At 41.3% G+C, this 26780-nt stretch overlaps 1 protein-coding gene across 1 annotated transcript; it reads right to left on the bottom strand.

Annotated features, from left to right (window-relative positions):
• Positions 1-319: 319 nt before the first annotated feature.
• LOC120916319 (phospholipase A2 inhibitor and Ly6/PLAUR domain-containing protein-like) lies at positions 320-25676 on the bottom strand. Its single transcript, XM_040327224.1, has 5 exons — positions 25571-25676; positions 10865-10981; positions 9783-9932; positions 3479-3628; positions 320-879 (listed from the first exon to the last, which is right to left on the bottom strand). Exons 1-5 carry the CDS (start codon positions 25620-25622, stop codon positions 677-679), a joined length of 672 nt encoding a protein of 223 aa, XP_040183158.1. The 5' UTR covers positions 25623-25676; the 3' UTR covers positions 320-676.
• Positions 25677-26780: the final 1104 nt, after the last annotated feature.

Consider the following 26780-nt stretch of genomic DNA (forward strand, 5'->3'; position numbering starts at 1 on the left):
TGTCATACTTACCTCCTCTGTGTAGTTCGTTTTGCACAGAGTGGCCCCGATCCTCGTCTTCTGGGGTCCCTCGGCGGCCGTCTCGGCTCCTCCCCGCAAGAGCTAACCCCCGTTCTGGGAAGCGCTCTCCCAAGGGGGTTAGCTTGTGGGTGCGCTCTCGTGATACAACCGGCGCGAATAGCCGCCGAATGTATCACTCGGCCTGCCCCCGGAGCGCTGCATCATTGATTTGATTGACAGCAGCGGGAGCCAATGGCTGCACTGCTATCAATCATCCAATTGGGGGGGGGGGGCTTGTTAGCATTGGATGTTTTTTTCACCTAAATGCACCAGTTTTAGTAAATTGAGTCCTGATTAGAATTTAGCCTGCCTATGTTACGCCCCTTGTTACCATACAAGTACATTTGTAATAATAATGTGATACCTACGTAATCATGTGTATAAAAACCTTCAATTGCGTCAAATAAAACAGAAAAGTTATTTTGGAAAGATGCTGTATCTATTTGTGTCTTTTCCCTACTGCAGTAGTTATTATTAATTTGGAACCACCAATCAATAGGAGGATAGGAGTTGCCCATTTCTAAAATTTCCAGAGCAAGTTGTTATATTTGAAACAATTTGTTATAACTATAAAATATTCACATTAGGAAATGCATGTGTAGACACAAGAACATCTTTAAAATAAGAATTTGAATAAGAAGAAAGCGGTGAAGGCGGGCAAGTAAAATGAGCCGCGGAGGTTGAAGCTTCCATTACTGCAGAAGGTTGTCACGGCCACGTTTACACTTTGGTCTGAATATGTCACCTGCTGATTTCCGAGCAAGTTGCAGACACTTGGCGTGGCACAGCCGCGAATGACGGATGTAGATATTGGAGATCCTGTGGAATTAAAAAAAACACCATGAAAAAACAAAGAAATAAATAAAAATGGAAAATACAAGCGCTTGCAAGGCACTGCCTCTAAAACCGCGATACCACCTATACAAAATGACTCACATGCAGGGCTGGGACAAGGGGTGGGAAAGATGGGTTGGCTGCCCTGGGCACTGTGGTGTCATGTGAAGTGGGGGGTAGCACAAGCATGTTGGGGGGGATTTGTGTTGTATGGGGAATTTGGTGTGTAGCAGGGGGTAAGAATTGTTTGAGGAGGTTAAATTGGGGGGGGGGGGGGGGGTGTTAGGAAAGATGATTTGGGGGATTTGTGTTAATAGGGGGATGGGGTCGGAGGATTTGTGCTATGAGTGGGGATTAGGGGTGTTTGTGCTACAATATGTGATATAGTAGAGGGGGGAGGGGATTGGTGCTAGGTCGGGAAACTTTTTTTGAGGGGGGTTTGCTAGTAGGGGTGATCGGGGGGCATATTTGAGCTAAAAAACATTGTTTTTTGTTTAATTGAGGGGTAATAACTTGGATAGGGATTGGAGGTTATGGGATGCCCACTTCACTTTAAACAACTTCAGGGACAACTTTTCCTATATATACTCCCTCTTTTTCCGCCAAGCACTCTCTTGCTTGCAGAAATCCTTTTAAAAGGATTTGTGGAAATGGGCCATTACAGACCTTATACTTGGTTCACTGAGCCCAGAGCCACCTCTTCAGGCTCTGCCAGCCCACCTGGCTGCAGCTGTCCCTTTCACCAGCCCTCCAGGCTAACTTTTCCACAGTCCTCCCAGACTTAACACTCACCAGCCCACCCGGCAGACTTCTCAGGAGATCTCCCGGACGTGCTGACCTGCTCCTGCTGTCCTCTCACTTGCTCCCGTGCCTCCAGGAAAGTTTTACTCCATGTGTTGTAGAGGGTCCCTCCAGCACCCGAGCCCCAGGCCTGATATCACCCCCCCCCCAGACTAGGGGGCTCCCTTAAGGTCCACCAACTGCCTCCTCGGCACTCCATCTCCATCTTCCATCGACTGCCCCTACTGGCAAGACTCGTGACTATTTATGCCCGCATCCAACCCCTTTCTGCTGGGGATTGGCTGGTGCCCTCATAAATATTCAAAACAGCCCCTTGAAGCTTCCACCCACTGCATCTGGAAGCTTCTCCAAGGTTCCAAAAAACAGGGGGAGGCACCAGAAGAGCTGTCTGCTGAGTCATCCAGCCTCCCTGAGTCACTCAACCCTGACCCAGATTCAACCCATGCCTGGCCTTCAGCCAAACCAATTTTCCTACACTAACAAACCTATTTACATCTAGCACACTAAAGGGTGCTACATTATTATGGAGTGAAACTTTTTTTTTTAAAACAGGGGGTGCCCAGAAGGAAAGCCTAGTACACACTACCAGTTTTATTTTTCATTCAACCCAGTGGGCTAAACGAAAAAAAAAACTGAAGAGTTCGGGAGGAGGTCCTGTATTCAGGCCCGGATTTCCCACAAGGCCACCAAGGCCGGGCCTTGGGGCAGCAGGGTGCAGAGGGGCGGCAGTGGCATGGAATGCCCCGACAGCTAGTTAAGGGCGGTAAGTTGCTTCCTGGAATCCGCTCGCTCGTTAATAAGTGATTTTGGCGATGTCGCCACAATCACTTGTAAAATGTGTGCTGTCGTCCGTCCTCCCCTCCCCCCCACATACCTCTCTCTACTGGCTCTGTCTTTGGGACTCCATCCTCCCCCAGGCCACCGAGTTTGTCTCCTGTCACTGTCCCTGCCACCGATGTACACAGTGAGAGGGGTGAGCTGTGCTCTTCCCATCTCAGCTGTGACAGGAGTTCTAGCACAGTGCTAGGACTCCTGTTTTGGAGGTGACAGGGTCAATAAAGAGAGCCTGACACCTCCAATTGCCATCACACAGGGAATTGCTTTCTCCTGTGTGATAGCAATTAAGTGAAGTGAAAAAAATTGATAAAAAAAATAAAAATAAGAAATAATAATTAAATTATAAAAATAAAAAATTAATTAAAAAGTGAAGAATAAGAAAAATAATATTAAAATAAATGAGGAAATTATACAAAAATAAAAAAAAGTAAACAACAAGCTACAAAATAAAAAAAGTGATAAAAAAAAAAAAGAAAGAAACAAAAAATATTTGAACTAACCAGTTGCCATTCTCCGTTGATTTGGGGGGGGGGGGGTGGTTCGGTTGTCAGGGAGGGGGTGCATTGTGGAACCTGGCCTTGGGGCAGCAGGGAGAGCAAATCCGGCCCTGCCTGTACTAACTATCCAACGATAGTACAGCAAGCTATTGTGTTCTGACAGGGGGACGGCCCCCCCCACCAGAGCACACCTGCCGTCGCTCTTAGCCATTGGCTGAGAGCACTGAACAAATGCTGATCACCAGACCTTAGTCGGTCATGTCCCTTCGTCAGAAGGCGGACGTTGGGCCAGCTGTCGTACACATGGCCAAATGCCGGCCGGTTTCTATTGAACCAAAGGTGTTTGGCCATTAAGGCACAGATTCCCTTCAATGCCATACTACAACAACAGTTGCAGACCGATCACCCAGGAGCCAAGGCTTCTGGAAGTCACACAACAGAAGATGTACCTGTAGTAGATTTAACAGATGTAGACAGTCGTCCGCATTGTGTCTCAAGGCCTTTACACTGCAGGGTGTCAGAAGAACTACAATAGTCATTTGTACTTGAGGCGCAGGTGCTACACGTCTGGTTGTTTGAGGTAGTCGAAGCTGTTGGCACTGCGGAAAAAGAAGAATTATTAGTTTGAGATGATCACAAATGGGGACAAGGAAGTCAAGGGGTAGCTTTATTACCGGTTCCCATTGGAAAACCCTGATTTGGCTATAGATACCGAAAACTATGAATCGGCTAAAATAGTCTATAACTTGAAGTATCCATGAATAAAATCTAAACTCATAAGGCTGCTGGAGCCCCTGGGATATTCTATGCTGTGATTCTATATCAGAGATCAACACTAGAGATCAGGGCTCAAGTCCTGCGGGAACGCGTGGGAACGGAGTTCCTGCACTTTTTTCACAGCAGGAACTCAGTTCCCTTTGCAGGACTAAAGCAGCCGAGAGTAGCTGAGCCGCCCGAGCCAATCCTTCACTAAGTGGCCGTGCCCAGCTCTAGTCACTGTCAGGGGCAGGCGAACCTTAGTAATCCTTTATGTTACAGGCTGCTTCCTGTATATGGATCCATCGGGTAGTGTGTGGGTATTCCGTCACTTCCTCGATGCCGCAATGTCTCCTGGGAGCTTTTGTCATTGTTCCCAGGAGACATTGCGGAGGTCTGCCGCGACTTATCGCGAGATTTAGAAAGAACTTGCTTTTTTTTTTGGTGGGGGAGTGGATCTTGGGTGGGAGTTCCCACACTTTTTTCCACAGGACTTGACCCCTGCTAGAGATAACTGACAGCGTTTTATAATCCCATGGAACTAAACTCATCGCAGAGTTCATATTTCTGGTCCTTTTGTTCCCCCTGTGGCTGCTGGTCACATGTGGTCCCCCTGGCGCAGTTAGCCATCTAGAAAGTGTGGCGACAGGTTGTACCCATACCGGGTGATACAGAAGGCTTGTACTTCAAAATTGGACAGTCCTCCTCTGAAGAAGCCAGATTTATGGGCGAAACATGTTGGGAATCCATAAAACTGCCCTGATATCAATGTGATTTATTGTACTTGCCAACTGTTTTATTTTTAAAACATTTTTTATTTTGTTTGTCAAAATGAAAAAGAAATTCATTTTAAATAATATATTTGATATAATTTTTGCACCTAAAAAATCTCAATATCTTCCTTGTCTATCTATTTAATTCAGGGATGTGGTGCTATATTTAAGTTGGGGTATCCGCGACCAAAAAAAAAACGTTTTCACAGTAATTTGAGATCATGACAAACGGGGACAAGGAAGTCAAGGTGTAGCTTTATTACCGGTTCCCATTGGAAAACCCTGGTTTGGCTATAGCAGGGGTCCCAAAACTATGTCCCTCCAGTTGTTCAGGAACTACAATTCCCATCATGCCTAGTCATGTCTGTGAATTTCAGAGTTTTACAATGCCTCATGGGATGTGTAGTTCTGCAAGAGCTGGAGGTCCGTAGTTTGAAGATCCCTGGGCTATAGATACTGAAAACTATGAATCAGCTAAAATAATTGTCTATTACTTAACCACTTAGGGACCCCTTCACGCCGATATACGTCGGCAGAATGGCACGGCTGGGCACATCCACGTACATGTACGTGGCTCTTTAAGCCTAGCTGTGGGGTCGCGCGCGCCGCGGGCGCGTGCACGCGACCCGGTCCGAAGCTCCGTGACCGCGGGCGCAGGACTCGCGGACCCGATTGCTGCTGGAGTCCCGCGATCGGTCCCCGGAGCTGAAGAACGGGGAGAGCTGTGTGTAAACACAGCTTCCCCGTTCTTCACTGTGGCGCCGTCATCGATCGTGTGTTCCCTTATATAGCGAACCACAATCAATGACATCACAACTTCAGCCACCCCCCCTACAGTTAAAAAACACAGATGAGGTCATACATAACCCCTTCAGCGCCCCCTTGTGGTTAACTCCCAAACTGCAATTGTCATTTTCACAGTAATCAGTGCATTTTTAATGCATTTTTTGCTGTGAAAATGACAATGGTCCCAAAAATGTGTAAAAATTGTCCGATGTGTCCGCCATAATGTCGCAGTCATGAAAAAAATCGCTGATCGCCGCCATTTGTAGTAAAAAAAAAAAGAAATTATAAAAATGCAATAAAACTATCCCCTTTTTTGTAAACGCTATACATTTTGTGCAAACCAACCGATAAACGCTTATTGCGATTTTTTTACCAAAAATAGGTAGAAGAATACGTATCGGCCTAAACAGAGGAAATTTTTTTTTTATATATTTTTGGGGGATATTTATTATAGCAAAAAGTAAAAAATATAGATTTTTTTTCAAAATTGTCGCTCTATTTTTGTTTATAGCGCAAAAAAAAAAAAACGCAGAGGTGATCAAATACCACCAAAAGAAAGCTCTATTTGTGGAAAAAAAAGGACGCCAATTTTGTTTGGGAGCCACATCGCACGACCGCGCAATTATTAGTTATAGCGAAGCAGTGCTGAATCACAAAAACTTGCCGGCTCCTTTAGCTGCCTAAAGGTCCAGGTCTTAAGTGGTTAAAGTATCCATAAATTAAATCTAAACTCGTAAGGCCCGTACAACACAATCACATTTTCCGACAGGAAGTGTCGGAAAATCCAACCGTTTGTACGCTCCATCGGACAATTGTTGTTGGATTTTTCCGCCAACAAATCTTGGATAGCATGCTTTAAAATTTTCTGACAACAAATGTGTGTTGTTGGATTATCCCATTGTGTGTTCTTCGGACAAAACTCCAAAGTACAAACACGCATGCTCAGAAGCAATGCTAACCATTACACAACATTAGCAGAAGTTGCCCAAAGGGTGGCGCTAAAGAGCTGAAAAACACGTAGCTCCGTGTTTGTTGACCGACAATTCTTTGCCATTTGTAGGCAATACAAGTTCACGGCCAACGCCCTTCGGACAAAAGTCCTACGCTTTGTCCGCGGGAAATCCAATCGTGTGTACCAGGCTTAAGACACAATTGTAATACAGTCCCTGTCACCGAGAATGTGTTTCCAGCACGACGGCATGGCGCTGATTCTCGGCGACATGGTGCCGACATCTCGCTGGAATAGGAAAAGCACATTCCAGCGAGAGCGTCATAGAAGCGACGGGGAAACCGACTTGGATTCCCGCCAATTCTAGCAGCGGCGTTTGGTATGAATCATGAGGGGGAACTCCATGCCAAATTTTAAATAAAAAACCGGCATGGGTTCCCCCCCAGGGGCATACCAGGTCCTTAGGTCTGGTATGGATTGTAAGGAGAACCCCCTATGCTGAAAAAAACGGCGTGGGGGTCCCCCCACAATCCATACTAGACCCGTATCCAAGCACGCCGCCCGGCCGGTCAGGAAGGGAGTGGGGACGAGCGAGCGCCCCCCCCCTCCTGAGCCGTACCAGGCCGAATGCCCTCAACATGGGGGGGTTGGGTGCTCTGGGGCAGTTGTATATTGCAACTTACTGGTCCTTGGATGTAGTGGTTCGTTTTATCGCTTAGAGCATTTTCTGGAATTTTAGAAAAAAAATCCTGCAGTTCCTTTCAGAAATCTTGAGTCGCTTTTACGAAAGGCAATTTAGATGGGGGAAAAAAGCACTTTGCAAGGGAATTTCTACCCAGAGCTTAGTGAATGTGGTGATATTTAATCACATGCGAGAACTCTGGGGGTGGGTATTGAGGTGCGCCTAATAAAAAAGTTTATATCACTCAGAATTGAAATGTTTATTGGTTAAGAGCATCAAATACTGTACATCCAACGCGTTTCGTGGAAAAGGCCTCCCCCTCCTTAGGGCTAATGTGCAAAAGATCTATAAAAGTGAAGCATATCATAAATATCTCATACAAATGATTGTTTTGAGATATTTATGATATGTTTCACTTTTTATATCGTTTGTTTGCACAATAGGGAGGAAGAGGCCTTTCCCCCTGAAAAGCATTGGTGTATTTGATGCTGTTAACCAATAAAAATGTCAAACAAGTCTTGGAGTGATTTGAACATTTGTACTTGGCCGTCGGCGCTCAACCTACGAGTCGTCCCATCATTCCTCAGCCTTTGGGGGTCATGCTGTAGGTTCCACTGTATATTTAGTATATATATTTATTTATTTTTGGATATACCAAGGGTCTCCAAACATATGTAGCGCCCCCTTACTTTTAGTATGGGCACTACGCTAAAGTTAGTGGAGGAATGGGAGAGTTATTTTGCTCCCATTCATAATTTGTTAAATTTTGGGCTGCTGTCATTCCCAAACTGTCCTGTAGGTCAGTCTGCGCTCCAGGGATGCGATCCCATCCCTGGGCGACAGTTGGCGCTAGAGGGGTTCTGGCAGAGCAGCCAATTAGAGGAGTTTTCCCTGACGGAGCATGCTGGGGGAGAGTATATCTGTGGCGGACGCCATTCTTTTTGGTCTATCGCGGGTTCCTGGTTCCAGGTGCGGCACCCACCTTCAGGGTGTGCGCACATCGCGGGCCCCACCACTATGGCCTACCTGGCCTGGGGTCACGCGCTACGCGGAGTTCCAGACTCTGGGCCCTCCTGGCCTGGAGTGACTGAGGCTACAAAGGGTCCCCAGTGACTTACTGGGTCCCCCGTCTACTGAGGAGATCCCAGGCTGTGTGCCGTTCGGTGGGGGATCGGCTTGAGGGGAACCCGGAGGCAGGTTCTCCAAGAGGGCTGGAGCGAACCTTCGGGGATCTGGTGACCGGGAAATTGACAGGTACACTTCCACTGTCAACTGGTGACCCTGACTTAATCTACTGGGAGGATTCGCTCAATCCATGCAGCTCATCCAAGTACTAGGCATGTGGCAGAGGTCCCTAGAGCCAGGTCTGTGGCAGAGACCTGTTGCTCCCAGCAACTTAGAGTGACACTTCGGCTGCCAGGCTCGTGGCAGGAGTCTGTTCGGGGGCCCTTCACCCACTCTGGCTAGAGTGGCGACGATCTGTATTTACTACTACTGAGAGCAGGATTGCTCTTTTTCATATCCAGGCCTGATACTGCAAAGTTCTCTATCGCTTCATCAACCTTTCCTCTATACTTCATGTTGATGTTGGTCATGTTGGGCTTAGAATAAAGCATTCAGAAAACCTTTATTTATTGACTGGACCTTCGCTTACTAATCTACTCTTCAACTTCACCCCTAGACAACGGTAAGGCCCCGTACACACGAGAGGATCTATCCGCTGGAATTTATCCGAGGATCACTTCCAGCGGATAGATCCGCTGGTGTGTTCAACCCAGCGGATATTTAACCCTGCGGATATTTTTCGGGCCGATGGTTTTCCAGCGGATCAAAATTTCTTAGCATGCTAAGAAATCGATCCGCTGGAATCCAGTCCAGCGGATTGATCCGATGGTCTGTACAGACTCACCGGATCAATCCGTCTGATTCCCTCCCTCGCATACGTCGTAATGATTCGACGCATGCGTGGAAGTCCTTATATTACAGCGTCGCGCACGTCGCAGCGTCATCATCGCGGCGACGGCGCGACATGTCACCGCGGAGGGAATTCCGCGCGGATTTTGATATGATGGTTAGTACAACCATCAGATCAAAATCCGCCAGAGGATTTATCCGCGGAAACGGTCCGGAGGATAAATCCTCCCGTGTGTACTAGGCCTAAGAGGTAACTTAGTATGCCAATCCTAAAACAACCAGCTGCTCCTGCGGTGTAACGCTACACATTCTAAACAAAGGGCCGGTTTATTGTCCTTCAGACTCTTGGAGGACCGGACTTTGGCCAGTGGGAGTGGAAATTTTCCTGGCATCATTGTTAGTAAACATCTGGTATTAGGGGGGAGGTATAGTGCCCCATTGCTGGTATCATAGGGAGGAATAGTGGTGCTCTATTTGTTGTGTCTGGAAGAAATGGTGCTCCATTGTCGGTGTCAGATGGCAGAATAGTGTCTCGTATCAGTGGGAGGCATAGTGCCCCAAGGGCCGGATAAAGGCAAGCAAAGGGCCGCATCCGGCCCTCGGGCTGCAGTTTGGAGACCACTGGTATATACGATGCTGGGAAAACATGTTTGTACATTGGCGTTTCATATGTATCGACTGTTGCATTTAGAATGTCAGTAAATCAAAAAAATAAAATAAAAAGGTTGGAAGGGGTTATATATACAGGAACTAGTAATACATATGAGCATAGATAAACACATACACACCCTCTGGTTGAACTGGCTAGACTGGTCTCTTTGTTAAACCCTCCCAGCTATGTAACTATCACATCTATGGTAGAGGCAGGAAGGAAATTTCCGATGTGTACTTACAAGTCGGTATGGCGGACGCACAGCTGTCGGTGTCACAGCACACGGTTGCGATTGCGACATTGCCCCCTGTAAAGGTTAGGCTTCCAGTGATGTTGCATTGGTTGATGGGGGAGCATCCTCGTGTGAGAGTTGAAGACGCAACAGTCGAACCTGAATTCAAATCGTTAGTAAATATATGTCGGTCAGCATGCATCATAGAAAAAACACAATTTATGTATTGGATTTCACCACTTCCAGACCCCCCGGAAGGCCGCCCTTTAGCGCTATAAATCACGTACCTGTACGTGATTTTAACTCCCGGGTCTGGGGCATATGCGCCGTTGGCGACCAGCTCCCGCTGTGATTGGGCACATCGGGAGCCAATCAGCGGGTCCGGAGGACCCCGATGTCCGCCGAGACCCACTGATCGCTCCCAAGGCAGACAGAAGGACGGTCTGCCTATGTAAACAAGGCAGATCGCCATTCTGTGACAGGACAAAGCAAAGATCTTGGCCCGGATTCACAAAGCATTTACGCCGACGTATTCGTCGCGTAAGTGTAACTATGCGCCGTCGTATCTGTGCGCCGTGCCCACAAAACTAGATACGCCTGAAAATAGGCGAGCCAGGACTGTAAAGGGCCCTGGGGACCATCGTGCCCCTTATAGGTGTAATGCAAAAAAAATTAAAATAACGGAGGGGGGCCAGCCGTGCTCCTGGGGACCATCGGGCCCCTTATAGGTGTAATGCAAAAAACAAAACCGGGAGGGGGGCAAGCCAGGCCTGTAAAGGGCCCTAGGGAACCATCGGGCCCCTTACAGGTGTAATGCAAAAAAAAAAAATGGGAGGGGGCCAGCCGGGCCCCTGGGGACCATCTGGCCCCTTACAGGTGTAATGCCTGTACCCCCCTGATGGCGGCCCTGCATGTGGCTAACACTGTTTGAATTGATGGGGGGTTGGGGTGATTTTCTTTCTCCCCACCCATGGTGGAAGGAACGGGAATTGCCTAATCTATGGACTGCTTATAAGCGAAGTGCGGCTGATACAATTGTTCCTAATAATAATAATCCTCCTGTGGTTTATCAGTTAATACAAATCACGTACCTAGAGTTGTCGTAGATAATGAGGTGGCACAACTGGATCCCGACGTGCAGGTCTCCGTATTTCCTGTGCAGATTGTTCCACTAAAATTTATACATTTAATGCAGGAGAGTGAAAACCCTAAAAAAAAATACAAAGGACACAAATTTAGGTCTAATATACATTATACACTAGTAAGGCCCCATTCCCACCTGAGCAATTTTCTGCTCAGGACCACACACCCCCCCCAAAAAAAAAAAATCCTGACCGGCTTCGAGATCCGTGGCTCCGCAGGGGAAGATGGACCCTACTTGGCTCTATGCCCTTGGAGGACTGGAGTGCTGGAGTGCCCAGGGCTGGCCTTACCATAGGTCCCTCTGGGCTGTCTCTGACAGGGAATGGGGGGGGGGGGGGTGAGCGCTGACACATTATAAAAAGCAGTGATCTTCCACTCACCCGGCTGTCAGACGAAGTTGTGCCTACTAACTGTCAAAACTGACCGTTAGTAGGCACAACCATCGGTTAAAAATCCACGCAAAAATGACGTCATTTTTTCGAACGGCGACGTGCGTAGCGTACTTTCGTATTCCCGGACGTCTTACGCAAGAATTTTTTTTTTTATTCCGACGCGGGAACGACGGCCATACTTTATACAGCACATACGTGTGCTGTGTAAAGTTAGGGCAGCTAAAACGACGACTAACTTTGCGACGGGAAACTAGACTAGCGACGACGTACCGAACGTGAAAAACCGTCGTGGATCGCTGTAAAACCTCATTTGCATACCCGACGCTGGAATACGACGCAAACTCCACCCAGCGGCGGCCGCGGTATTGCATCCTAAGATCCGACAGTGTAAAACAATCACACCTGTCGGATCTAAGGGCTATCTATGCGTAACTGATTCTATGAATCAGCCGCATAGATACTCTTAGGCCCCATACTCACGAGCAAACATGTCTGCTGAAACTGGCCCGCAGGCCAGTTTCAGCAGACATGTTTGGTCGTGTGTGGGCGCGAGCAGGCCGAATTCCAGCAAACATTTGCCCGCCGGGCCTTTTCCCAGCAGACAAATATTCCTGGACTTGTTTTAAAACAGCCCGCTGGAATTCTGCCCGCTCGGACATGTACGGTCGTCAGTACAGACCTACCGTACATGTCCAGGCGCCCGCCGTCCCTCGCATGCGTCGAATGACTTCGACGCATGCGTGGAAGCATTTTAAAGGCGGGCCGCCCATGTCGCCGCGTCATTGTCGCGGCGACACCGCGTCATCGACGCGGCGACACCGCGGACACGCCCCGCGTATTGTTTACGCGCGGACTTCTGTACGATGGTGTGTACAACCATCGTACAGAAGCCCTCTGGCAGACATGTATGGTGAAAACGGTCCGACGGACCGCTTTCACCATACATGTTTGGTCGTGAGTACCCGGCCTAAGAGATACGACGGCATTTCAGAGAAACACTGGACAAGGCACTGATAACTGGATAAGGGTCTCAAGTTCGCCCCCAAAAGGAATCTCAGTAAATTTGATGCCTATGTGGACATTAGAAAATTCACAAGAAAGTTGAACATCAAAAAATATATATTAAACCAACCTATTAACAATCAAGCTTATAGAAGTAATTTGCTGGGAAGAGTCACACACAGTCAATTGAGAAATAAATCCTTATTTAATCCCCAAGTAAAGAACAACCATCATATAGAAGTATTTAATAAAATGGTTCTTAGAGATTTGGATCAATTGAAAATCAAAAAAATGCCGGATCCTAAAGTCATCCATAAGGGGATTAAAGAGCTTGAGGAGAATAAACAAATCATTATTAGACCGGCAGATAAGGGGGGGGCCATTGTAGTATTGTCTAAAGAGTATTATCATGAAGAACTGCAGAATCAGCTCAGTGAAGTCAATACTTATATTAAGCTCAGGGGAAATCCCACGAGTGAATATAAAGAGGAACTTTCGGAACTTATCTATCGAGGAAGAGAAAGAGGTATTCTCAACAAAAGAGAAGAAAAATACCTTATTCCAGAAGTATGCAGGGTTCCAATTATATACACAATACCCAAAATTCATAAGGATCAAATCAGACCACCGGGTAGACCCATTATAAATGGGATACAATCAATTAACTCCCGTTTGGGAGAATATGTTGATAAGTTCATTCAGCCCCTAGTGCCTTTAACAAAGGCCTATCTGAGAGATACTAAGCATCTTATTCAGATTCTTGATGAATTAGTGATAAACACAAATGCGAAATATTTGTTAGCCACAGCTGATGTGGCATCACTTTACACCATAATTAATCATGAAGAGGCAATTGGGGCAACCAAGTGGGCCCTAAATAAGCATGGTCTTTTAATTTCCAAACAGAAACGTTTTGTCTTGAGGCGTTTGGCCTATGGCCTTCAGCATAATTATTTCTGGTACAAGTCCGATTTTTATCGGCAATTAAATGGAATAGGGATGGGCGCAAAATACGCGCCAAGTGTCGCAAATGTGTTTATGTCCGAATGGGAGGAAATGGCTATCTATGAAAATATGCCGCATCACCTAGTTTTGTACAGAAGATACATAGATGATTGCATCATCATCTGGAGTGGGGATGAGGCCTCCCTTACACAATTCTTTAATAATTTGAACCAGAATCAGAAGAACATCAAGCTTACGTACGCAATTAGTGATAAATCGATTCAATTTCTGGATTTGGAAATCACTTTGGAACCCCTAAAAATAACTACAAAAACATATTTCAAACCAGTAGAAAGAAACAGTTATATACCAACAGATAGCTGTCATCATGATCCCTGGTTGATCAACATCCCCAAAGGGCAAATGATAAGAATCCGGAGAAACTGTTCGGATCCTAATGTCTTTTTGGAACAAGCTAATATGCTGGGAAAGAAATTTGTGAATAAGGGGTATGATGAAGATTTCATACAAACTCAAATCTCAAAAGTATATGATACACCTAGAGAATCTCTCATACAGGATAAGATCAAAAATAATGGAGTTGGAATGGAATTACCCATTATTTTTAACTATAGTGTTCAGCATAAAAAGTTAGAAAAGATCTTTAGAAAACACTGGCCTATACTACAAGCTGACAGGCAGTTACAAGGTATACTGCCAAGTATCCCAAAGATAGTATACAGAAGAGCCCCTACCCTACGGGACTTGGTAGCGAAAAATGTTCCGGACCCTCCAACAAAACATAACCAATTAACTTTCTATCAGGGAAAGGGGTTTTTCCCCTGCAAGCGGTGTTATGCTTGTTAAAAAACGAACCTCAATGGACACAAATGTTCTAAATTCATGTCCCACGTGACCCAAAAAGAATATGAGATCAAAGATCTCATTACATGCCGAACAGAAGGCGTGGTGTATGCCCTACAGTGTTCTTGCTCACTCCAATACATAGGCCGTACTAAAAGACCAATGTGGAAACGCATAAGAGAACATGTTCAAAACATTGAGAAGGGGTACCCCGATCATAATGTCTCGCGTCATTTCGCATTGTGTCATAATAAAGATCCCAAACATTTAAAGTTCTGGGCCATTGAGAAATACAACCCTCACTGGAGAGGCAGCCATAAAGTTCGCGAGCTTAGTAAAAGCGAATCCAGATGGATACATGAAATGCGCTCCTTAGTGCCCAATGGGCTCAATGTAGAATTTGATTTGAATTGTTTCATTTCAGATTTTTAGTTTGAGTAGATTTTTTAACACATTTTTATGTTTTTTATTCTGCATAATTTTTGATTGTGTAGTGATCGGATTGGTCCAGAAAAAATGTTTTGTAAAATCTTTTTTGCATTTTTGGTTGTGAATTTGCATCTTGAATGGGCGTTTTTTCGCTCAAACCCACGCTCTTATGGTGAGGGCCTGGGAGTGTATATATATACACAGGAATTCAACCCCCTTTTTTTAATGCATTTTTTTGCAATTGTAATACACAATGCAATTTATTTTCATATTATTTATATATTAACATTATGTTTTTTTTAATGTGGATTTATTATTATGCAGTCAGCATTTCTACATACCCCTTCAAAATGCATGAATTTATAGAGTATGTGCGTACGTCTCTATATTATATCTTTTTATGTAGTATGTATTGACTACAAGAAGGGGGCGATGTGTGTTTTTAACCTACTAAGAAGGCATGTTCCTCCTTTTTTAATGTTCCTTTTATGTCAGCAAGAGAGTATAATTCAAATTGTGTTGACAGAATATAGTTCTTTTTTAATTTTTCTCTGTATTAAAACACTTTGTATCGTACATTGTTTTATATGTAGCGAGCGCCAAAATCTGCTTTGCATTGCATAGTGCTCGTGTTTTTGCCAGCAATGATGTAGATGTCAGCTCCCTTCTTTTTTGTGGTTTCACTTCCTGTTTGAATGACACGCAGCGGCTCTGTTAAAAGCTCAGCCGTCTCTCACAGTCATTTAGAGACCCATGACTAAGTCACGTGCCTAGTGACGTAACGCGTGGGGGAGGAGCCTATGTGACGGGACTACGATCCTAGTGAGGAGACATCACACTGAGCGGCAACCTCAGAGCCTGTGTCAATCGGCGGTTTTGTGAGTTTATACACCGTCGGTGTAGTCTCTTGTCCATTGTCCTTTGCCACACAATATTGTACTATGAGGCTTGTCCTCTCTCTTTTTTCTCTTTTCCTTATATTGGAGCATTTCTGCCTGGATCTTTTTGGGAAGGTCGATTTCTGTCTAATGAGAAGCAGTGAGGAGGAGACGCCAGCTGATCACCTTAGGGCTGCATATGGGTCTATTCCGTTTTAACCCATAATGAACTCACTTCATTATCTCATTGGATAGAGTATTTTTTCATAAGTGTTGTTGTTTCCTAGTCATATTATTCACTGTTTATGATTAATACAATCACACTTTTTTACTGTATTCACTCAGCACTAGTTAATATTAGCGCTATCTCCTATTCATTTCATTTCAGAGAAACGCTGTCGTATCTCTTTTGTTAATCTGGGCCTTGGTCCTCATTTTCTTAAATCCGCGCGGAAATCCTCTGCCGATGACGTGTCGCGCTGTCGCCGCGATTATGACGCGGCGACGGGCGCGACGCTGTCATATAAGGAATTCCACGCATGCGTCAATTCATTACGACGCGTGCGGGGAATCCCTTTGGACGAATGGATCCGGTAAGTCTGTACAGACGAGCGGATCCATCCGTTGGAATGGATTCCAGCAGATGGATATGTTGTGCAGCACAGCAAATATCCGATCTGCTGGAATCCATCCCAGAGGAGATTTCTCCGCGGAAACAGATCCGCTGGCGTGTACACACCATAGGATCTATCCGCAGAAACCCATTTGCTGGGATTTATCTGCGGATGGATTCTATCGTGTGTACGGGGCCTTAGAGATTTGGATCAATTGAAAATCAAAAAAATGCCGGATCCTAAAGTCATCCATAAGGGGATTAAAGAGCTTGAGGAGAATAAACAAATCATTATTAGGCCGGCAGATAAGGGGGGGGCCATTGTAGTATTGTCTAAAGAGTATTATCATGAAGAACTGCAGAATCAGCTCAGTGACGTCAATACTTATATTAAAGCGGTCCTCCACCCTAAAGTGGAGTCCCGCTGATCGGAACCCTCCCCCCCTCCGGTGTCACATTTGACACCTTTCAGGGGGGAGGGGGGTGCAGACACCTGTCTAAAGACAGGTATTTGCACCCACTTCCGGCCACACGCTACGGGCGAAAGACGGGCATTCCGTCACATCCCGTCTGTCGCCCGTTGTGTGCTGGGAACACTCGGCTCCCAGCACACAGCGTGTGAGCCAATCGGCGGGCGCAGCGCGACTCGCGCATGCGCCGTAGGGAACCGGGCAGTGAAGCCGCAGCGCTTCACTTCCTGGTTCCCTCACCGTGGATGGAGGGGGGAGCAGCAGGGTGACGAGCGATCGGCTCATCCTCTGCTGCGATCACCGCTGGACTCCAGGACAGGTAAGTGTCCTTATATTAAAAGTCAGCAGCTGCAGTATTTGTAGCTGCTAGCTTTTAATATATTGTTTTAGTGGCACATCCGCTTTAAGCTCAGGGGAAATCCCACGAGTGAATATAAAGAGGAACTTTCGGAACTTATCTATCGAGGAAGAGAAAGAGGTATTCTCAACAAAAGAGAAGAAAAATACCTGATTCCAGAAGTATGCAGGGTTCCAATTATATACACAATACCCAAAATTCATAAGGATCAAATCAGACCACCGGGTAGACCCATTATAAATGGGATACAATCAATTAACTCCCGTTTGGGAGAATATGTTGATAAGTTCATTCAGCCCCTAGTGCCTTTAACAAAGGCCTATCTGAGAGATACTAAGCATCTTATTCAGATTCTTGATGAATTAGTGATAAACACAAATGCGAAATATTTGTTAGCCACAGCTGATGTGGCATCACTTTACACCATAATTAATCATGAAGAGGCAATTGGGGCAACCAAGTGGGCCCTAAATAAGTATGGTCTTTTAATTTCCAAACAGAAACGTTTTGTCTTGAGGTGTTTGGCCTATGGCCTTCAGCATAATTATTTCTGGTACAAGTCTGATTTTTATCGGCAATTAAATGGAATAGGGATGGGCGCAAAATACGCGCCAAGTGTCGCAAATGTGTTTATGTCCGAATGGGAGGAAATGGCTATCTATGAAAATATGCCGCATCACCTAGTTTTGTACAGAAGATACATAGATGATTGCATCATCATCTGGAGTGGGGATGAGGCCTCCCTTACACAATTCTTTAATAATTTGAACCAGAATCTGAAGAACATCAAGCTTTCGTACGCAATTAGTGATAAATCGATTCAATTTCTGGATTTGGAAATCACTTTGGAACCCCTAAAAATAACTACAAAAACATATTTCAAACCAGTAGAAAGAAACAGTTATATACCAACAGATAGCTGTCATCATGATCCCTGGTTGATCAACATCCCCAAAGGGCAAATGATAAGAATCCGGAGAAACTGTTCGGATCCTAATGTCTTTTTGGAACAAGCTAATATGCTGGGAAAGAAATTTGTGAATAAGGGGTATGATGAAGATTTCATACAAACTCAAATCTCAAAAGTATATGATACACCTAGAGAATCTCTCATACAGGATAAGATCAAAAATAATGGAGTTGGAATGGAATTACCCATTATTCTTAACTATAGTGTTCAACACAAAAAGTTGGAAAAGATATTTAGAACACATTGGCCTATACTACAAGCTGACAGGCAGTTACAAGCTATGCTGCCAAGTATTCCGAAGATAGTATACAGAAGAGCCCCTACCCTAAGGGACTTGGTAGCGAAAAATGTTCCGGACCCTCCAACAAAACACAATCAATTAACTTTCTATCAGGGAAAGGGGTTTTTCCCCTGCAAGCGGTGTTATGCTTGTAAAAAAACGAACCTCAATGGACACAAATGTTCTAAATTCATGTTCCACGTGACCCAAAAAGAATATGAGATCAAAGATCTCATTACATGCCGAACAGAAGGCGTGGTGTATGCCCTACAGTGTTCTTGCTCACTCCAATACATAGGCCGTACTAAAAGACCAATGTGGAAACGCATAAGAGAACATGTTCAAAACATTGAGAAGGGGTACCCCGATCATAATGTCTCGCGTCATTTCGCATTGTGTCATAATAAAGATCCCAAACATTTAAAGTTCTGGGCCATTGAGAAATACAACCCTCACTGGAGAGGCAGCCATAAAGTTCGCGAGCTTAGTAAAAGCGAATCCAGATGGATACATGAAATGCGCTCCTTAGTGCCCAATGGGCTCAATGTAGAATTTGATTTGAATTGTTTCATTTCAGATTTTTAGTTTGAGTAGATTTTTTAACACATTTTTATGTTTTTTATTCTGCATAATTTTTGATTGTGTAGTGATCGGATTGGTCCAGAAAAAATGTTTTGTAAAATCTTTTTTGCATTTTTGGTTGTGAATTTGCATCTTGAATGGGCGTTTTTTCGCTCAAACCCACGCTCTTATGGTGAGGGCCTGGGAGTGTATATATATACACAGGAATTCAACCCCCTTTTTTTAATGCATTTTTTTGCAATTGTAATACACAATGCAATTTATTTTCATATTATTTATATATTAACATTATGTTTTTTTTAATGTGGATTTATTATTATGCAGTCAGCATTTCTACATACCCCTTCAAAATGCATGAATTTATAGAGTATGTGCGTACGTCTCTATATTATATCTTTTTATGTAGTATGTATTGACTACAAGAAGGGGGCGATGTGTGTTTTTAACCTACTAAGAAGGCATGTTCCTCCTTTTTTAATGTTCCTTTTATGTCAGCAAGAGAGTATAATTCAAATTGTGTTGACAGAATATAGTTCTTTTTTAATTTTTCTCTGTATTAAAACACTTTGTATCGTACATTGTTTTATATGTAGCGAGCGCCAAAATCTGCTTTGCATTGCATAGTGCTCGTGTTTTTGCCAGCAATGATGTAGATGTCAGCTCCCTTCTTTTTTGTGGTTTCACTTCCTGTTTGAATGACACGCAGCGGCTCTGTTAAAAGCTCAGCCGTCTCTCACAGTCATTTAGAGACCCATGACTAAGTCACGTGCCTAGTGACGTAACGCGTGGGGGAGGAGCCTATGTGACGGGACTACGATCCTAGTGAGGAGACATCACACTGAGCGGCAACCTCAGAGCCTGTGTCAATCGGCGGTTTTGTGAGTTTATACACCGTCGGTGTAGTCTCTTGTCCATTGTCCTTTGCCACACAATATTGTACTATGAGGCTTGTCCTCTCTCTTTTTTCTCTTTTCCTTATATTGGAGCATTTCTGCCTGGATCTTTTTGGGAAGGTCGATTTCTGTCTAATGAGAAGCAGTGAGGAGGAGACGCCAGCTGATCACCTTAGGGCTGCATATGGGTCTATTCCGTTTTAACCCATAATGAACTCACTTCATTATCTCATTGGATAGAGTATTTTTTCATAAGTGTTGTTGTTTCCTAGTCATATTATTCACTGTTTATGATTAATACAATCACACTTTTTTACTGTATTCACTCAGCACTAGTTAATATTAGCGCTATCTCCTATTCATTTCATTTCAGAGAAACGCTGTCGTATCTCTTTTGTTAATCTGGGCCTTGGTCCTCATTTTCTTAGCTGGATCTCATTATATAAAAATCCCAAAGCTTATGTTAAATATGCTGGATATAAATCAAACCTATTTGACATCTGTAAGGGTACGCGTCTGGGATGTCCACTTTCCCCCCTCTTATTGGCCCTACTTATTAGACCCCTTGCTCAATCAATCCGTACTGACCCCTCTAGTAAAGGATTAGAATTAGCCGGTCACCATCATAAACTTTGCCTATTTGCCGATATCTTAATCTTTATGTCAAATAAAGTAAACGTGAACACTTTGCCCACGTATCTGGTCTAATTATTAACTCTCAAAAATCTACAGTCATAAATATATCATGTTTTACAACAAGCGCAAACATCCCTCCCTTTCTCATGTTCCACTTCACGCCTCCTTTACCAGGGATAACTCTCACACCCAATCTTTCTGATATTTTCACTGCCAATTAGCCTCCAATTTTGCGTCAAATATCTAATCTTTGTAATTTGTCTCTAAGGCCGCGTACACACGGTCGGTCAAAACCGATGAAAACGGACTGAAGGACCTTTTCATCGGACCAAACCGACCGTGTGTGGGCCCTATCGGTCAGTTATCCTTTGGTCAAAAAATGTAGAACTTGCTTTAAAATTGAACCGATGGACGCCTGACTGATAGGTCAAAACCGACGGTTAGTATGCAAAAGCATCGGATAAAAATCCACGCATGCTCAGAATCAAGTCGACGCATGCTTGGAAGCATTGAACTTCGTTTTTTTCAGCACGTCGTTGTGTTTTACGTCACCGCGTTCTGACACCATTGGTTATTTAACCTATGGTGTGGAGGCACATCAGACTATCAGTCAGCTTCATCGGTTAACCGATGAGAACGGTCCTTCGGACCGTTCTCATCGGATGGACCGAATGCGTGTACGCCGCCTAAGACATATTTTGTGAGGAGGACTTAGTTGTGATCCAAATCTTATCCCAATCGGGTGCTTCCAATAAAAACCCAATGGTCCTCTACCATTATCTTGGATAGGTAAAATTAATGTAATAAAGATGCCTATACTGCCCAAAATTCATTATCTTTTTTGAGTTTTACCTATCTCTGTTCCAGAATACTTTCTCAAAATTCTACAACGTAAGGCATTAACTTTCGTTTGGGGCTCCTTGAAACCGCGTCTGCCCAAACACACCTTCCAAAGCCCAAAGGGGGACTAGGGTTTCCTAATTTTACCACCTTTTACCATATATATATATATATATATATATATATATATATATATATATATATATATATATATATATATATAAATAATACTTTGGACAAAAGTATTAACTATTTGTTCATTTAAAGTTCAAAATCATTGGACTCCTTACCTCATTTTTTATTTATTTTTTGCTTTTAAAAAGTAAATTAGAGATCTGAGGTCCTTTATGACCCCAGATCTTTTTAAAAAAAGAGGACCTGTCACGCTTATTTCTATTAAAAGGGAGGAAATAAAAGTTTTGCCTATACTGTAGTTCTACTTTAAATAAAATCATACAGTGAAAATATTTTTGCAGCATGCTTATGAATTATTTGAATATAATACCATGTTTTATATCACAAATGTGTATCTATAGGAAGTTACATTGTTGAATAAAAGGCGTGCATTGAAAAAAAAAATTGTTAGCTATTTTTTTATTTTATTTTTAGTTCATACCACAAATCACTATCTAAATATAAATATATATATATATATATATATATATATATATATATATATATATATATATATATATATAATACTTTGGACAAAAGTATTAATTATTTATTCATTTAATGTTCAAAATCATTGGACTCCTTACCTATATATATATATACAAATAATACTTTGGACAAAAGTATTAACTATTTGTTAAATTAATGTTCCAAATCATTGGACTCCTTACCTATTTTTTTTTTGCTTTTAAAAAGTAAATTAGAGATCTAAGGTCCTTTTTGACCCCAGATCTTTTTTAAAAAGAGGACCTGTCACGCTTATTTCTATTAAAAGGGAGGAAATAAAAGTTTTGCCTATACTGTAGTTCTACTTTAAATAAAATCATACAGTGAAAATATTTTTGTAGCATGCTTATGAATTATTTGAATATGATACCATGTTTTATATCACAAATTTGTATCTATAGGAAGTTACATTGTTGAATAAAAGGTGTGCATTGAAAAAAAAAATTGTTAGCTATTTTTTTATGTTATTTTTAGTTCATACCACAAATCACTATTTAAATATATATATATATATATATATAAAAAAATACATTGGACAAAAGTATTAATTATTTATTCATTTAATGTTCAAAATCATTGGACTCCTTATATATATATATATATATATATATATATATATATATATATATATATATATATATATATATATAAATAATACTTTGGACAAAAGTATTAACTATTTGTTAATTTAATGTTCAAAATCATTGGACTCCTTACCTAATTTTTAATTTTTTTTTGCTTTTAAAAAGTAAATTAGAGATCTGAGGTCCTTTTTGACCCCAGATCTTTTAAAAAAAGAGGACCTGTCACGCTTATTTCTATTAAAAGGGAGGAAATAAATGTTTTGCCTATACTGTAGTTCTACTTTAAATAAAATCATACAGTGAAAACATTTTTGCAGCATGCTTATGAATTATTTGAATATGATACCATGTTTTATAATCACACATGCGTATCTATAGGAAGTTACATTGTTAAATAAAAGGTGTGCATTGAAAATATATATATATATATATATATATATATATATATATATATATATATATATATATATATATATATATATATATATATATATAAAAATAATACTTTGGACAAAAGTATTAATTATTTGTTCATTTAATGTTCAAAATCATTGGACTTCTTACCTGATTTTTTTTTTTTGCTTTTAAAAGGTAAATTAGAGATCTGAGGTCCTTTATGACCCCAGATCTTTTTTTTAAAAAAGAGGACCTGTCACGCTTATTTCTATTAAAAGGGAGAAAATAAAAGTTTTGCCTATACTGTAGTTCTACTTTAAATAAAATCATACAGTGAAAATATTTTTGCAGCATGCTTATGAATTATTTGAATATGATACCATGTTTTATAATCACCCATGTGTATCTATAGGAAGTTACATTGTTGAATAAAAGGTGTACATTGAAAGAAAAAAATTGTTAGCTATTTGTTTATGTTATTTTTAGTTCATACCACAAATCACTATCTAAATATATATATAAAAATAATACTTTGGACAAAAGTATTAACTATTTGTTAATTTAATGTTCAAAATCATTGGACTCCTTACCTCATTTTTAATTTTTTTTTGCTTTTAAAAAGTAAATTAGAGATCTGAGGTCCTTTTTGACCCCAGATCTTTTTTAAAAAGAGGACCTGTTATTTCTATTAAAAGGGAGGAAATACAAGTTTTGCCTATACTGTAGTTCTACTTTTAATAAAATCATACAGTGAAAATATTTTTGCAGCATGCTTATGAATTATTTGAATAAGATACCGTGTTTTATATCACAAATGTGTATCTATAGGAAGTTACATTGTTAAATAAAAGGTGTGCATTGAAAAAAAAAATTGTTAGCTATTTTTTTATTTTATTTTTAGTTCATACCACAAATCACTATCTATATATATATATGTATGTATGAATATATGTATGTATGAATATATATGTATATATATATATATATATAAAATAATACTTTGGACAAAAGTATTAATTATTTATTCATTTAATGTTCAAAATCATTGGACTCCTTACCTATATATATATATATATATATATATATATATATATATATATATATATATATATATATATATATATATGTATATATATATATATATATATATATATATATATATATATATATATATATATATATATATATATATATATATATAAAAATAATACTTTGGACAAAAGAATTAACTATTTGTTAATTTAATGTTCAAAATCATTGGACTCCTTACCTGATTTTTTTTTTTTTTTTTTTGCTTTTAAAAGGTAAATTAGAGATCTGAGGTCCTTTTTGACCCCAGATCTTTTTTAAAAAGAGAACCTGTCACGCTAATTTCTATTAAAAGGGAGGAAATAAAAGTTTTGCCTATACTGTAGTTCTACTTTAAATAAAATCATACAGTGAACATATTTTTGCAGCATGCTTATAAATTATTTGAATATGATACCATGTTTTATATCACAAATGTGTATCTATAGGAAGTTACATTGTTAAATAAAAGGTGTACATTTTTTTTTAGTTCATACCACAAATCACTATCTAAATAAATATATATATATATATATATATATATATATATATATATATATATATATATATATATATATATATATATATATATATATATGTATATGTATATGTATATACAGAGCTTTTTTTCTCAGAAAATAGGTGCAGGAACTCAACCACGACCTGTTCAGATTTCACAAATAGTAGAAGGGTCTTAAAGGGGCATTAAATACCAGAATTGCATTACATACAGAGTGCAGAGTTCAGGGGGGTTACACACAGAGTGCAGAGCTGGCACTTGTAAACACAGAAACCAGATTTCTGTGTTTACAAGTGATTGTGGTGAGCAGGCACCAAAGGGTCTAAGCCAGAGGTGGTGGAACCGAGTTCCCCCAAGTTCCCCCTGAAAAAAATCCCTGTGTATATATATATAAAATAATACTTTGGACAAAAGTATTAATTATTTAATGTTCAAAATCATTGGACTCCTTACCTGATTTTATTTTTTTTGCTTTTAAAAGGTAAATTAGAGATCTGAGGTCCTTTTTGACCCCAGATCTTTTTTAAAAAGAGGACCTGTCACGCTTATTTCTATTACAGGTAAAAGGGAGAAAATAAAAGTTTTGCCTATACTGTAGTTCTACTTGAAACTGCGTCTGCCCAAACACACCTTCCAAAGCCCAAAGGGGGACTAGGGTTTCCTAATTTTACCACCTTTTACCATATATATATATATATATATATATATATATATATATATATATATATATATATATATATATATATATATATATAAATAATACTTTGGACAAAAGTATTAACTATTTGTTCATTTAAAGTTCAAAATCATTGGACTCCTTACCTCATTTTTTATTTATTTTTTGCTTTTAAAAAGTAAATTAGAGATCTGAGGTCCTTTATGACCCCAGATCTTTTTAAAAAAAGAGGACCTGTCACGCTTATTTCTATTAAAAGGGAGAAAATAAACGTTTTGCCTATAATGTAGTTCTACTTTAAATGAAATCATACAGTGAAAATATTTTTGCAGCATGCTTATGAATTATTTGAATATGATACCATGTTTTATATCACAAATGTGTATCTATAGGAAGTTACATTGTTGAATAAAAGATGTACATTGAAAGAAAAAAATTGTTAGCTATTTTTTTATTTTATTTTCCGTTCATGCCGCAAATCACTATCTAAAAAAAAAAATAATTAAAAAAATAATACTTTGGACAAAATTATTAATTATTTGTTCATTGAATGTTTTAAAATCATTGGACTCCTTACCTGATGGTACGAGAGCAAAGAGAACCAGCAGACCTACTAAAGCCATTGTCATGATGGAAGGACCCTGAATTTCAGCCAGTGCAGGCTTGTTTCCAAAACCTCTTGTTATATACACCGAGTGGGGTGGAGGGAGGTGAAATACTGTCTTTGTTTGTCTGTGTTGTTTGCATCATAGTTACAAACACTTTATATGTTGGGATCATGTGTCTGTTAATGAAGAATTTTGCACCGAGGTGACACAAACTCAACTTTAAGCCTCGTTACTTGAAGACAAAAGCTCGCTGTGTAGTGACAGTTGCTGCGGTGCACTCATTATTTTCCTTGTGCTCCACCAGGCCCCTCAACACAAGCAACAGTCAAACAAAAAAATACAAATAACTACTGCATAGTAAAGTATATCCAACAAAGAAAACACTATGGGGTAGATTCATAGGGCCAGATTCACATATAACTGCGGCGGCGTAACGTATCGTAGTGCTTCACCAAGCATTTGCAATGAAATCCTCCGCCGGCGGCCTTCGGCGCAAGGCGGGTCAATTTAAATGGGCGTGTGCCATTTAAATTAGGCGCGCTCCCGCGCCGGACCTACTGCGCACGCTTCGTTTCGTAATTCCCGTCGTGCTTTGCGCGCCGTGACGTCATTTTTTCGAACGGCGACGCACGTAGCGTAATTCTGTATTCCCAGACGGCTTACGCAAACGATGTTATTTTTTAAATTTCGACGCGGGAACGACGGCCATACTTTAGACAGCAATACGCTTGCTGACTAAAGTAAGGGCACCTAAAACGACGACTAACTTTGCGACGGGAAACTAGACTAGCGGCGACGTATCGAAAATCCGCCGGGAATCGCCGTAACTCCTAATTTGCATACCCGACGCTGGTTTACGACGCAAACTCCCCCCAGCGGCGGCCGCAGTATTGCATCCTAAGATCCGACAGTGTAAAACAATTACACATGTCGGATCTTCTATGAATCAGTCGCATAGATAGAAACAGAGATACGATGGCGTATCAGCAGATACGCCGTCGTATCTCTTATGTGAATCTGGCCCATAAAGACTTACGACGGGCATATCAGTAGATACGTTGTCGTAAGTCCGAATCCCCGCCGTCGTATATTTAAGCATATTCTCAAACTGAGATACGCTTAAATATTGCTAAGATACGACCGGCGTAACTCTCCTACGCCGTCGTATCTTAACTGCAT

Source organism: Rana temporaria, chromosome 10, assembly GCF_905171775.1.
Source record: "Rana temporaria chromosome 10, aRanTem1.1, whole genome shotgun sequence".
NCBI lineage: Eukaryota > Metazoa > Chordata > Amphibia > Anura > Ranidae > Rana > Rana temporaria.